Source organism: Eleutherodactylus coqui, chromosome 12 (genome assembly GCF_035609145.1).
Source record: "Eleutherodactylus coqui strain aEleCoq1 chromosome 12, aEleCoq1.hap1, whole genome shotgun sequence".
Taxonomy (NCBI): Eukaryota; Metazoa; Chordata; class Amphibia; order Anura; family Eleutherodactylidae; genus Eleutherodactylus; species Eleutherodactylus coqui.
The window spans coordinates 42,203,886-42,218,533 of record NC_089848.1 but is presented as its reverse complement, the minus strand read 5'-3'; the positions used below and the strand labels follow the sequence as shown (position 1 = coordinate 42,218,533).

The 14,648-nt window shown below is 45.1% G+C and overlaps 1 protein-coding gene across 1 annotated transcript in view; it reads left to right on the top strand.

The window, feature by feature from the left end:
* Nucleotides 1-14,648, top strand: part of LOC136586667 (collagen alpha-6(VI) chain-like) — a 143,490-nt gene that overhangs the window by 97,541 nt on the left and 31,301 nt on the right. Inside the window, exon 26 of the mRNA XM_066584829.1 lies at nucleotides 14,543-14,605. Coding sequence (XP_066440926.1) covers nucleotides 14,543-14,605 — 63 coding nt within the window. The remainder of the gene's footprint in view (nucleotides 1-14,542; nucleotides 14,606-14,648) is intronic.

Sequence of the window (14,648 nt, the reverse complement as noted above, 5' to 3'; positions counted from 1 at the left end):
AGTTTTGGCCAGAGTTCTGCTCACACATTGCAGCTCCAGGATGTTTTACTGTTAAGGGGAAACCAGGAATGGTTCCAAGGAAGAAGAGATACTCTTGTTTTGATACATTGCTTTTGCCAAAGAAGACCATCAATCAAAAGTTGAAAAATAAAGCACAATGACCAACTCACATCTGCCAAGGGTGCACAGACCTGCGGGGCACTCAATAATAATCTTCCCCCTCCCCAAAAAAACATTCCAGCTCCATGCGTTAAAGAGTAATTGAGGCTTTATTTCAGGAATCCACAAACATCCATCACAGCATAGCCTAGTAGTTACAGCTCACACGTTTCAGGCCAGCATAGTGCCTTTAGTTATTGCCAAAGGTTGAGAAGATAATTAGAAACAATGAACAACTTTAGAACTTGAAACTGAAAGGACAGTGATAAACATCCAGACATTTATTGGCTACACTGGACAGGATCACCATGTAACGAGGGATAAATGACTACTATACACAAACAGAATCTTTCATCTACTATACAAAGTACAACATTGCCAGATGGATTACTGAGCGCAAACATATTAATAACCGAGTAACCCAAATTGTTTAATAGAAAATCTGTCATGAATTATTCATTCATACTTCCCAAATCTATAAAAAGTAAAGTCTGTGTGAAGCTTGAGCCTCACGCATCGTTATTTAGTCTATTGATGGTTCAAGGCCGGGTTCACAAAGGGCAGCTTGGTGCTGTTTTCAATTTTTGCAGTCAAAGTCGGGAGTTGATGCTAACTGAAGGAAGCGTACATATAAAGGAAAGAATTTGATTTCTGCACTTTTTTGCATCCATTCCAAGTTTTGGCTATGAAGATACATCAGAAATTGAATCAGTGGCACATAGGCCCTAAGCAGACACAATCGCCATAAGGCCGGCGCAATGGCCGTAGGGTAAGCATAATGGACGTAGACCCTAACAATATGCAGCAAGCCAGACTATAAACCAGAGGAGCTACATTGTCCACTGCAGACTTATATGCAGTCACCCACTCAACCCAGACCTGATTGTGTAGGAGTGACTGCAGACAACCAAATCTGCAATGTGAACGATACCACAGAAGCCAGCCAATAGATAGGTGCGTCCCACAATACAGGATTACAGCTCACACGGACATAGCAGTGGGTTGCCCTGTATCTCAACGGTGGGCCGCACTGGCTGACATCTTGGGCTCCCCCAGAAGTCCATAGCAAACTGCATAAAGAAAAAATATTGATACTCACTAATAAAATACGGGTGTTAGTTTAGCATTTTGGCCAAGACCCATAAGCTGACGGGCCGACGGCAAGGCCACACCGCGTCCATCAGAACCTACACTGTCTCATTGTAAAGTAAATTAAAATCACAGAGGTGAGGGGGAACTCGAAACCTTTTTCACTGGAAAAGAGCCAAAAATGCAGTAACTGATAAGGTGCAGAGCAGGCACAATCGCTGCTAAGCAGGCACATTTGACATAAGGCCGGCACAATGGCCGTAGACCCTAACAATATGCGGTAAGCCAGACTATAAACCGGAGGAGCGAAACTATCCACTGCAGACTTATATGCAGTCACCCACTCAGCCCAGCCCAGATTGGGGAGCAGTGACTGCAGACTGTGTCAACTAGTGTTCTAATATATCCAATTCTGATTATAAAAGCTAAAAACGGGATTCAAAGAGACAGCAGCACATTGATTTATTGCTTCCCTTCATTAAATATAGTCTATGCTATGGCCAGTGCCCTTTTATGGTCATAGTTCATAATAAGCAGTAGTTTATAATAAGCACTACTTTAAAAAAAAGTTCATAGTGTCTTATAAGTTTTTCATACTATAACACTATATTTTTATTACAGTCATGTAATGGAGACACTGATAGATTACATATTCAGATGTTTTATCTACTAGTTTACAAAAAGTGCACTAAATATGTGCAGATGTTTATTGCATCATACATTGCTTTCAAGAAATATGTAGATACTGAGCCACCAGATAAGGATTATAAAGTTGAGTCCAAAAGCTTCAAAATACAAAATTCAACACTTGGAATCAACTCCAGACCTTTTTTTCTTCTTAATTTATCATAAAAAATAGAGGTCCCAGGCCGTGGGGAACATGAGACTGCTTGTCAGTCAATTGTTCAATTACTTTTGAGCCTGTGAAAATAAAAGGAATACCGCATGTAAAAAATAGGTGTACATTAGAGATGATCGAGTACCAAAATGTTCGGGTGTTCGTTACTCGGGACGAACTTTTCGCGATTCTCGAGGGTTCGTTTCGAGTAACGAACCCCATTGAAGTCAATGGGCGACCCGAGCATTTTTGTATATCGCCGATGCTCGCTAAGGTTTTCATTTGTGAAAATCTGGGCAATTCAAGAAAGTGATGGGAACGACACAGAAACGGATAGGGCAGGCGAGGGGCTACATGTTGGGCTGCATCTCAAGTTCCCAGGTCCCACTATTAAGCCACAATAGCGGCAAGAGTGGGCCCTCCCCCTCCCAACAATTTTTACTTCTGAAAAGCCCTCATTAGCAATGCATACCTTAGCTAAGCACCACACTACCTCCAACAAAGCACAATCACTGCCTGCATGACACTCCGCTGCCACTTCTCCTGGGTTACATGCTGCCCACCCCCCCCCCCACGACCCAGTGTCCACAGCGCACACCAAACTGTCCCTGCCCAGCCTTCAGCTGCCCTCATGCCACGCCACCCTCATGTCTATTTATAAGTGTGTCTGCCAGAGGAAAAGCAGGCACACACTGCAGAGGGTTGGCACAGCTAGGCAGCGACCCTCTTTAAAAGGGGCGGGGCGATAGTCCACAATGCTGTACAGAAGCAATGAGAAATCCAATCCTGTGCCACCTCCATGTGGAGCTGCACACGTGGGCATAGCAATGGGGAACCTATGTGCCACACACTATTCATTCTGTCAAGGTGTCTGCATGCCCCAGTCAGACCGCGTTTTTTAATAAATAGTCACAGGCAGGTACAACTCCGCAATGGGAATTCTGTGTGCACCCACAGCATGGGTGGCTCCCTGGAACCCACCGGCTGTACATAAACGTATCCCATTGCAGTGCCCATCACAGCTGAGGTAACGTCCGATTAAATGCAGGTGGACTTTGGCCCACACTGCATGCCCCAACCTGACCGGGGTTTTTAATTCACAGACACAGGCAGGTAAAACTCCCTATTGTGAAGTCCCTGTGGACCGACAGCATGGGTGGGTGCCAGGAAGCCACCGGCGGTACATAAATATATCCCATTGCATTGCCCATCACAGCTGAGGTAATGTCGTGCTTAATGCAGGTGGGCTTCGGCCCACACTGCATGCCCCAATCAGACTGGGGTTCTTTAGAAGTGGACACATGCAGTTACAACTCCCTGTGGACCCACGGCATGGGTGGCTCCCTGGAACCCACCGGTGGTACATAAATATATCCCATTGCAGTGCCCAACACAGCAGATGTAACGTCAGCTGTAATGCAGGTGGGCTAAAAATTCATTTGATTACACTGTAGGCGAGGGCCCCCAAAAATTGGTGTACCAACAGTACTAATGTACCTGAGAAAAATTGCCCATGCGCAACCAAGAGGGCAGGGGAAATCCATTAATCGCTTTGGTTAATGTGACTTAATTGGTAACTAGGCCTGGAGGCAGCCCAGTTAAAATAAAAATTGGTTGAGGTGAAAGTTTCAACGCTTTAATGAGCATTGAAACGTATAAAAATTGTTTACAAAAATTATATGACTGAGCCTTGTGGGCCTAAGAAAAATTGCCCGTTCGGTGTGATTATATGAGGTTTCAGGAGGAGGAGCAGGAGGAGGAGGAATATTATACACAGATTGATGAAGCAAAAAGGTCGCCGTTTTTGATGGGGATAGAGAACGATGCTTCCATCCGCGGGTGCAGCCTACGTATTGCTTAGGTATCGCTGCTGTCCGCTGGTGGAGAAGAGAAGTCTGGGGAAATCCAGGCTTTGTTCATTTTGATGAGTGTAAGCCTGTCGGCACTGTCGGTTGACAGGCGGGTACGCTTATCTGTGATGATTCCCCCAGCCGCACTAAACACCCTCTCTGACAAGACGCTAGCCGCAGGACAAGCAAGCACCTCCAGGGCATACAGTGCGAGTTCAGGCCACGTGTCCAGCTTCGACACCCAGTAGTTGTAGGGGGCAGAGGCGTCACGGAGGATGGTCGTGCGATCGGCTACGTACTCCCTCACCATCCTTTTACAGTGCTCCCGCCGACTCAGCCGTGACTGGGGAGCGGTGACACAGTCTTGCTGGGGAGCCATAAAGCTGTCAAGGGCCTTAGAGAGTGTTCCCTTGCCTGTGCTGTACATGCTGCCTGATCTCCGCGCCTCCCCTGCTACCTGGCCCTCGGAACTGCGCCTTCGGCCACTAGCGCTGTCGGATGGGAATTTTACCATCAGTTTGTCCGCCAGGGTCCTGTGGTATAGCATCACTCTCGAACCCCTTTCCTCTTCGGGTATGAGAGTGGAAAGGTTCTCCTTATACCTTGGGTCGAGCAGTGTGTACACCCAGTAATCCGTAGTGGCCAGAATGCGTGTAACGCGAGGGTCACGAGGAAGGCAACCTAACATGAAGTCAGCCATGTGTGCCAGGGTACCTGTACGCAACACATGGCTGTCCTCACTAGGAAGATCACTTTCAGGATCCTCCTCCTCCTCCTCCGGCCATACACGCTGAAAGGATGACAGGCAAGCAGCATGTGTACCCTCAGCAGTGGGCCAAGCTGTCTCTTCCCCCTCCTCCTCATCCTCCTCATGCTCCTCCTCCTCCTCCTCAACGCGCTGAGATATAGACAGGAGGGTGCTCTGACTAGCCAGCGACATACTGTCTTCCCCTGGCTCTGTTTCCGAGCGCAAAGCGTCTGTCTTTATGCATTGCAGGGAACTTCTCAAGCGGCATAGCAGAGGAATGGTGACGCTAATGATTGCAGCATCGCTGCTCACCATCTGGGTAGACTCCTCAAAGTTTCCAAGGACCTGGCAGATGTTTGCCAACCAGGCCCACTCTTCTGAAAAGAATTGAGGAGGCTGACTCCCACTGCGCCGCCCATGTTGGAGTTGGTATTCCACTATAGCTCTACGCTGCTCATAGAGCCTGGCCAACATGTGGAGCGTAGAGTTCCACCGTGTGGGCACGTCGCACAGCAGTCGGTGCACTGGCAGATTAAACCGATGTTGCAGGGTGCGCAGGGTGGCAGCGTCCGTGTGGGACTTGCGGAAATGTGCGCAGAGCCGGCGCACCTTTCCGAGCAGGTCTGTCAAGCGTGGGTAGCTTTTCAGAAAGCGCTGAACCACCAAATTAAAGACGTGGGCCAGGCATGGCACGTGCGTGAGGCTGCCGAGCTGCAGAGCCGCCACCAGGTTACGGCCGTTGTCACACACGACCATGCCCGGTTGGAGGCTCAGCGGCGCAAGCCAGCGGTCGGTGTGCTCTGTCTGACCCTGCAGCAGTTCGTGGGCCGTGTGCCTCTTCTCTCCTAAGCTGAGTAGTTTCAGCACGGCCTGCTGACGCTTGCCCACCGCTGTGCTGCCGCGCGACACCGACTGCTGGCGACGTGCTGCTGCTGACACATCTTTATTGTGAGACAGAGGTTGCGTTGGAGGAGGAGGGTGGTTTAGTGGAGGAAGCATACACCGCCGCAGATACCAGCACCGAGCTGGGGCCCGCAATTCTGGGGGTGGGTAGGACGTGAGCGGTCCCAGGCTCTGACTCTGTCCCAGCCTCCACTAAATTCACCCAATGTGCCGTCAGGGAGATATAGTGGCCCTGCCCGCCTGTGCTTGTCCACGTGTCTGTTGTTAAGTGGACCTTGGCAGTAACCGCGTTGGTGAGGGCGCGTACAATGTTGCGGGAGACGTGGTCGTGCAGGCCTGCGACGGCACATCGGGAAAAGTAGTGGCGACTGGGAACTGAGTAGCGCAGGGCCGCCGCCGCCATCATACTTTTGAAAGCCTCCGTTTCCACAACCCTATACGGCAGCATCTCCAGGCTGATAAATTTGGCTATGTGCACGTTTAACGCTTGAGCGTGCGGGTGCGTGGCGGCGTACTTGCGCTTGTACTCCAACACTTGCGCTAGCGACGGCTGGACGGTGCGCTGAGAGACATTGCTGGATGGGGCCGAGGACAGCGGAAGTGAGGGTGTGGGTGCAGGCCAGGAGACGATGGTGCCTGTGTCCTGAGAGGGGGGTTGGATCTCAGTGGCAGGTTGGGGCACAGGGGGAGAGGCAGTGGTGCAAACCGGAGGCGGTGAACGGCCTTCGTCCCACCTTGTGGGGTGCTTGGCCATCATATGTCTGCGCATGCTGGTGGTGGTGAGGCTGGTGGTGGTGGCTCTCCGGCTGATCTTGGCACAACAAAGGTTACACACCACTGTTCGTCGGTCGTCTGCACTCTCAGTGAAAAACTGCCAGACCTTTGAGCACCTCGGCCTGGCGTGGCATGGCGCGAGGGGGCGCTTTGGGAAACAGTTGGTGGATTATTCGGTCTGGCCCTGCCTCTACGCCTGGACACCGCACTGCCTCTTGCAACCTGCCTTGCTGCTGCCCTTGCCTCCCCCTCTGAAGACCTGTCCTCAGTAGGCGTAGCAAACCAGGTGGGGTCAGTCACCTCATTTTCCTGCTGCTCTTCCTCCGAATCCTCTGTGCGCTCCTCCCTCGGACTTACTGCCCTTACTACTACCTCACTGATAGACAACTGTGTCTCATCGTCATCTTCCTCCTCACCCACTGAAAGGTCTTGAGACAGTTGCCGGAAGTCCCCAGCCTCATCCCCCGGACCCCGGGAACTTTCCAATGGTTGGGCATCAGTGACGATAAACTCCTCTGGTGGGAGAGGAACCACTGCTGCCCAATCTGAGCAGGGGCCCGAGAACAGTTCCTGGGAGTCTGCCTGCTCCTCAGAATGTGTCATTGTAATGGAGGGAGGAAGGTGGAGCAGCAGCCAGAGGATTCTGAGTTGCAGCAGTGGACGGCGCAGAACTGTGGGTGGACGATAGATTGCTGGATGCACTTTCTGCCATCCACGACAGGACCTGCTCACACTGCTCATTTTCTAATAAAGGTCTACCGCGTGGACCCATTAATTGTGTGATGAATGTGGGGACGCCAGAAACGTGCCTCTCTCCTAATCCCGCAGCAGTCGACTGCGATACACCTGGATCAGGAGCTCGGCCTGTGCCCACACCCTGACTTGGGCCTCCGCGTCCTCGGCCGCATCCACGTCCTCTAGGCCTACCCCTACCCCTCAGCATGCTGTATTACCAGTAATGCAGAAACAGAACGCTGTAATTAAATGTGCCGCTTATTGGCCTGTGGTTGGAGGCTGACTTCGCTTACGGAACGCCAGGAAATAATTTTGCGCAAGCCTGCTGTAACACTTAGCTGGCTGCGTCTGAATTTGGAGGATAACTACACCCAGCAGAGACCCAGAACACTGAGGACAGTCACAGGCAGCCCAAATAGATTTTTTTCCCTAAATGTTTTTGCAAAGGCCCACTGCCTATATTCAATCAATATGTCTTCTGTCCCTGCCTCACCGCTACTGGCCCTGGAGTATGTCAAAGAACTGCAGAGTGTTGCACTGTGGACTGCAATACAGCGGTGATTTAACAGCCCAGACAGAGCCAGGAAATAATTTTGCACAAGCCTGCTGTAACACTTAGCTGGCTGCGTATGAATTTGGAGGACTACTACACCCAGCGGAGACCAAGAACACTGAGGACAGTCACAGGCAGCCCAAATAGATTTTTTCCCCAAAATGTTTTTGCAAAGGCCCACTGCCTATATTCAATCAATATGTCTTCTGTCCCTGCCTCACCGCTACTGGCCCTGGAGTATGTCAAAGAACTGCAGAGTGTTGCACTGTGGACTGCAATACAGCGGTGATTTAACAGCCCAGACAGAGCCAGGAAATAATTTTCTGCAAGCCTGCTGTAACACTTAGCTGGCTGCGTATGAATTTGGAGGACTACTACACCCAGCAGAGACCCAGAACACTGAGGACAGTCACAGGCAGCCCAAATAGATTTTTTTCTCCAAATGTTTTTGCAAAGGCCCACTGCCTATATTCAATCAATATGTCTTCTGTCCCTGCCTCACAATATATGTCTTCTGTCCCTGCCTCACAATATATGTCTTCTGTCCCTGCCTAACCACCACTTCTGGCCCTGGAGTATTACTGCAGGGTGCAATGCTCTGCACGGCCGATATACCAAAAAAAAAAAAAAGTGCAACACTGCAAAAAGCAGCCTCCACAGTACTGCACACGGTTAGATGTGGCCCTAAGAAGGATCGTTGGGGTTCTTGAAGCCTAAAATACTCCTAACACTCTCCCTATAGCAGCTCCGGCACCAACAGGACTTTCCCTCCTCTATGTCAGAACAAATCTGTGGCGAGCCGCGGGAGGGGCTGATTTTTATACTCGGGTGACAGCTGATCTCGCCAGCCACTCACTGCAGGGGGGTGGTATAGGGCTTGAATGTCGCAGGGGGGAGTTGTAATGCCTTCCCTGTCTTTCTATTGGCCAGAAAAGCGCGCTAACGTCTCAGAGAGGAAACTGAAAGTAACCCGAACATCGCGTGGTACTCGTTTCAAATAACGAGCATCTCGAACACGCTAATACTCGAACGAGCATCAAGCTCGGACGAGTACGTTCGCTCATCTCTAGTGTACATCCTAAATGGTTAATGGAATAGTTTTGTTAAAAGCCCTTGAACTACAGCTGAAAAGCTACACTTCAATCATATATTCATGGCTTTGCTTCACATCCATTGTCGAATTTTACTAAGGCTACACTATGAAATTTATGTCGCTGCCCAAATACTTTGGACCCCCCTGTACATTTACTTCATCTCTTGAAATAACTTATTTGTACTTTGATGTTTGACCCTTTCATCTCCCCAAGCATTACTAATCTTTATGCAGTATTTGGCATATTGAAAACATGCGTATGTGTATTAAAAGGCATTATACTGCCCATAAATCTATGTAAAGAGAGCACTGACCTCCAGCTGAATTATTAATACATCTTTATCTGTTGCTTTGAAGAACATGGCTATCTGACTCACTGTAATGTATGAACTCTTCAACTAACCAGCCCCCCTCCCAGAATGAATAACTTCCCGACAATGTGCCTGCATTGGTCATATCAGAGATTTCATTTTGCCAACTATGTACACATTTGCTGTAAAGATTTATTCACTTTGAGTCTAAAGAACAGCCAGAAAAATCTGAAAAGGGGACAAAAGTTTATCTATCAACCTGATTTCTTTCTAAGCATTTCCTATGGACACCAGTCAGGAAGGGTATCGTGTCTGCAGAAGGTGTGTGAGGAGACTTATAAGGCCATCCATGCTAAACCGGGAAATATGCAAATGGAAAATGAACAGCATTCCTGCAAGTCAATGTTAGACTTTTTAGGCAAGCCTTATAACAATGACTGGGAATTGTAAGTCAAAGCCAGAAAAACCATACACAGACAGCTGTTTCAGGTTTCTGCCCCTCATCTGTTTGCTGTAGGTATTGTTCCATGTTCCATTTGTATATTTCCCACAGAAGCATGGATGGCCTTATAAGTCTCCTCACTCACCTTCTAAGTGCTCTCTTTAAGAAGAAACGATACCCTTCCTGATGCACATCTATAGGCTCCTCACTAGCCAAGCCAGAAACCTGCTGTACACTGATTAGGGGCAAAAACCTGAAACAACTGTCTGTGTATGGTTTTTCTGGCATTCGCTTACAATTCCCAGTCATTGTTATAAGGCTTGTCTAAAAAGTCTAACATTGACTTGTAGGAATGCTGCCTTCCAATAGGTGGTGCTACAGAGCTATTGTTCCATCTTCCCATTTCTCATGGGAACCATTCACAGGCAAATGCTTCAGAAGAATCTCATGATGTTGATTAATTTGTTGTGTTCCCTCAAATTAATTTACATTGATTCCAAGGTACATGATATACCAAATATAAAAACCAGGAAAAAACATCATGGAATATTTTGAAGGTGATAAAATATTATTTTTACAAATAATAGCATTATATTGTTGAAGAGATACAGTTATAACAAAGAGGAAACTCTGCTTAACATTTTATTTATTTGTATAGAATTGCGATATCTAACTGGTGGCGCGGTTCTTGTAAGCCTGATTTGTGGCCCTCAGGGAAAGGCAAATTTTGTGCCATACAGTAACATAACTAGTTACAATGTGAATATTCCTTTAAAGAGGTTGTCCCATTAGAACTAACCTGTATACAGATGTAGCAAAGCTTGACCCAATGCTGATAATTTGCAAGTTATCTTATCGTAACAAAAAAATGCAATTGAAAAGCTATTGAATGACCAAAAACCGTTAAGTGTTAAGCTGAACTTTACTAATTCTACACATCCTCCAAGCTTCCTAGCAACTTTGGCTTCAATTGGGAAAATGCCATACAAATCCACAAAATGCAGAATTATATTTATTTATATCACATTCCTAGTTATATCTGACTTGACACTTTATAGACCTAACAATTGAGAAATGTACTATAAGAATACCCAATCTATATACAGCACTGTGAAAATTGAGTAGGTGTTTTGTTTACAAGACGCGATAATCCTCTTATATATGGTGTACTGTGGCTGTACCAGTGGTAATCCAGTCTGGAAAAAAAATCAATTTTAATTTTAGGTAATAATACTGTTTTCTTAGCTTACTTCTTCTGACATTGGAGAAACAAGCCCAAGAGCCCACTGTGATCAACAGAATGCTATTTCTACTCAGCAGGACTTTCTTGTCTTTAATCTGAAATGTGGTTATAGCTATGATGTTACCCTTCATATTACCCTTCAAGTCTCAGGCTCATGTTCAAGAAAAATCTTTCCGTAGAACAATGTGGCTTTCATGGAAAGATGTTGGAACTTTGATCTGAATGTTCTATTTTTTGCAGTACACATTTCATAGCTCCATGTGAGAGAAGCTTGGCAGATATGCTCATTGCTTTGGTTTCATCCTAATTTCAAAGGATTTGCAAAAGATTTTCTCTTGAACAAAATGATTTAAACTTAAATTTCACAACATGATTTTGTCATTAACTTCTAAAATTATTTGTTTTGAACTTGGTAAAAGGTTGGCTCCTTAGATCTTGAAGACCATGGCCTTTCAACCTTTGTTTCCAAGGAACTCACCAGCCAGAGTATGGTATTGACTGCCTGGCTTCATAATCAGTGGAGGAAGTCCATGTCAAAACTTAAAATATTCTCAATTTACCTTTCCAACAGAGTCAGTTACATTGTTGAGCCACAGACTACTGCAGCCAGAGAAGGACTCAAGTATGATGTCCACCTCACAGTTTGAGAAGCACTGATACAGACAGTGATCTGAACTGTACACAGTTTATGTATAACATGGTAACGCTGTATTATATCAGCTATTAATTTAACAAAAACATACACACACCGATAACATCATTATTGGGCCAGGTTCACATAGGGCAATTTTTATTTTTTTGAGCCAAAACCTTAAGATCTTTGGATCCAAAAATTGGAGGCATATAAAGCAAAGACTAACAGCCTATGCACATGGAGATTCTGTACAAGTCCATGAGACCTCTAATGTGCCTCAGTGTCATATGATGGCATTTGAAGGCATAAAAAGTTTCCTTTTGTTGGATTCCAACACTGCTTCTAGATTCTGTTTACATACATATGTCTGAAAGAGTCTGTTTTAAGTGCACAGAGGCCATGTGCATAAGCATTTTTACCTTTTTACGTCTTTGTTAATTAAGTTCACCAGATTGTTTATACTAAGCTCATACTATTACAAATTAGAATATTGTTTTTTATATAACTCTTAGTTGCAGAACAGACATGTTCTTCCAATTTTAGGGCCAAATCAGGCATTCACTGCCAAAGTTAATTAGAGAAAATGATTAACTCACACTTTATAAATAGGCCACAAATGATCTACATTAAATTTTCACTGGAATTGTGTGGATGTTGACTTTAACATGGTACACAACTCATGGATAGGGCAGTAATGCGGAAAGACACCCTGTATATCTTCCCTCTTTTCTGTCTACTACCCTAATTGTGCTCTATGTTGTGCCAATGATCTAAGATTAACCTCCTCCATAATCCAAAACTCCAACTTCCATCTCCAAGACTTTCCTTGTGCTGCACCAGATCTCTAGAATGCATTACCCCATGCAATCAGATTATTTCCTTACATTTACAGTTTTAAGCATTCGCTAAAAACCCATCTTTTTAGACAGGCCTATCACATTTCATAAATTGACTCCTGTCACCATTTTCCCCAGAACTTTGTATTTTCATTCAAAGCATTCCCACACACTCCTTGCAGCCTATTACACTTGATTTCTAGGTAACTGGTTCACACAGCCTAATGTATAGTGCCCTATTTAGTATAAAAAGATGGCTGGACCATTGTACAAATCAAGCAACTTTACTTTATAGGACACCCTCTATTTCCTCAACAATTATAAGGGTGCTTTTACATGGGATGGCTTGTTAGACACAGATGCCCAACAGGTCATCTCAGCAATGATTGTTTCTGTGATTATAGACAGGAATAATCAGTGGTACAGACAGCACAGCCAACCTATCAGTTATTTGGTTAGGATATTCATTTTGGCTCTTCTTAGCAGAGCATGTCATTTGTATTCTAGTCAGGCTCTGTGGTTAGGTATAACTGGGCTTTTGAGCCTCTGTGCACTTTTTGTGCCTTTTATTATTAGACTTTGGACTGCACCTGTTGGTTTGTCTCTATGATCAACCTTTGTTTCTCTCATACTATGTTTCTGTATTATTCTTATCTGTCTAGCACTTTTACTATATCCTCTCTTTCCTCCATATTACACTTTAGGGACAGTTAGGGAATTTAGTTTACAGCCCTCGGGTTGCCCTTTTCAGGGCAAGTGGTCCACTCTATTGGCAGATCCAGGTAGGGCAGACATAATGGAAGAACTTGTCTTGTTTCTGTTTCTACCACTGTCTGAAACATTTTTTCACATCCTTTATATTGTTGTTATTCCCTGTGCTTTACATGGTTTCAGCCTGTCCTTGCACTCAGTTTCTGATTTAGTTTGTCAGTTTTGCTGACAGGATTGGATGGATGTAACACTGTCTTTCTATTTTTTCCATTTAGAGTAAATAGGCAGTCATTTAGAGATGAACAACTGCCTGTTTACAAGGGCCAATAGTTATTTGGTGTTTAGGTGAGCTAAAAAGTGACTAATGACAAGTGGGTGATTCATGCTCAACTGCCCTGTTGGGTCCGTGTTTATAGCCGCCAATAAACACTTGTTTTAGTGATTACTCAGGTGATTATCAACTCCATGTAAAAGTTGACATATGTCAAGTTACTGTTGTTAGTTGTGGCTCTACCTGTTACTGGATGATAGGGTGCATCTATTTTTTTTCACCTGACGTATGACTTAGTTTACCTTTTTGGAAAAAAAATACTGCATATTGAAATCTGTTGTGTGTGTAATATATTGTATACTAGCTGATATACCAGGCCTTGCCTGAGTTAATTTGATACAGATGTTTACGGAAAATTTAATGAAGTCAAGGTTACTTTAAAGTAACCGAGGAATAAAATATGAATACACATAGAGGAGCATTAGATTCTCCTCAGGCTGCATGTACGGATGTCCCTGTGCAGAATGTGCCACCCCTCCCACGTTCCTCATTTAGGACCTAAAGAATGCTTGCGCCAAATTTTACACTTGTACGACACCAAGAAGTTACATTACATACATTACATAGGGGTGTACTTATTTTTGCACTTAGCATTGAATAATCGAGTTGTGACCCCTTTACTTTTTCTATTTAGGACCTAAAGAATGGTTGTGCCAAATTACATGTTTGCACAACACCGGGAAGTTAGAGAATTAGTTTAGGTATATTACACAGGAGGTGCTAACACTTTTGCACTTAGCAGTGAATTTTGGAGTTGTGACCCCTTTACTTTTCCTATTTAGGACCTAAACAATGCTCCTGCCAAATTTCATGTTTGTGCAACACTGAGAAGTTACATTGCATAGGGGTGCCAATACTTTTTGCACTTAGCATTGAATAATCAAGTTGTGACCCATTTACTTTTGCTAATTAGGACCTAAAGAATGGTTGTGTCAAATTTCATGTTTGCACGACATCAGGAAGTTAGAGAATTACATTTGGTACATTACATAGGGGCGCCAATACTTTTGCACTTAGCATTGAATAATCAAGTTGTGACCCATTTACTTTTGCTAATTAGGACCTAAAGTATGCTCCTGCCAAATTTCATGTTTGTATGACATCGGGAAGTTAGAGAATTAGTGACGAGTCAGTCAGTGAGTCAGTCAGTGAGGCCTTTCACCTTTGTGTATGTATAGATATGTTCATGTAGGTGTGAGTGTACATGTATGTTTGTCAGTGTACACTGTAACACGTATGTTATATGTGTGTATATAAATTTATGTTGTAAAACCAGTCTACTCTTCCTACAGGGAGATCCAGGGATCCCAGGAATTAATGGAGGAGAAGGAAAAAAAGGTCCAGATGGACTTCCGGTATAGTGCAAAATAATATTCTCGTTAAATACTATATTTTAAT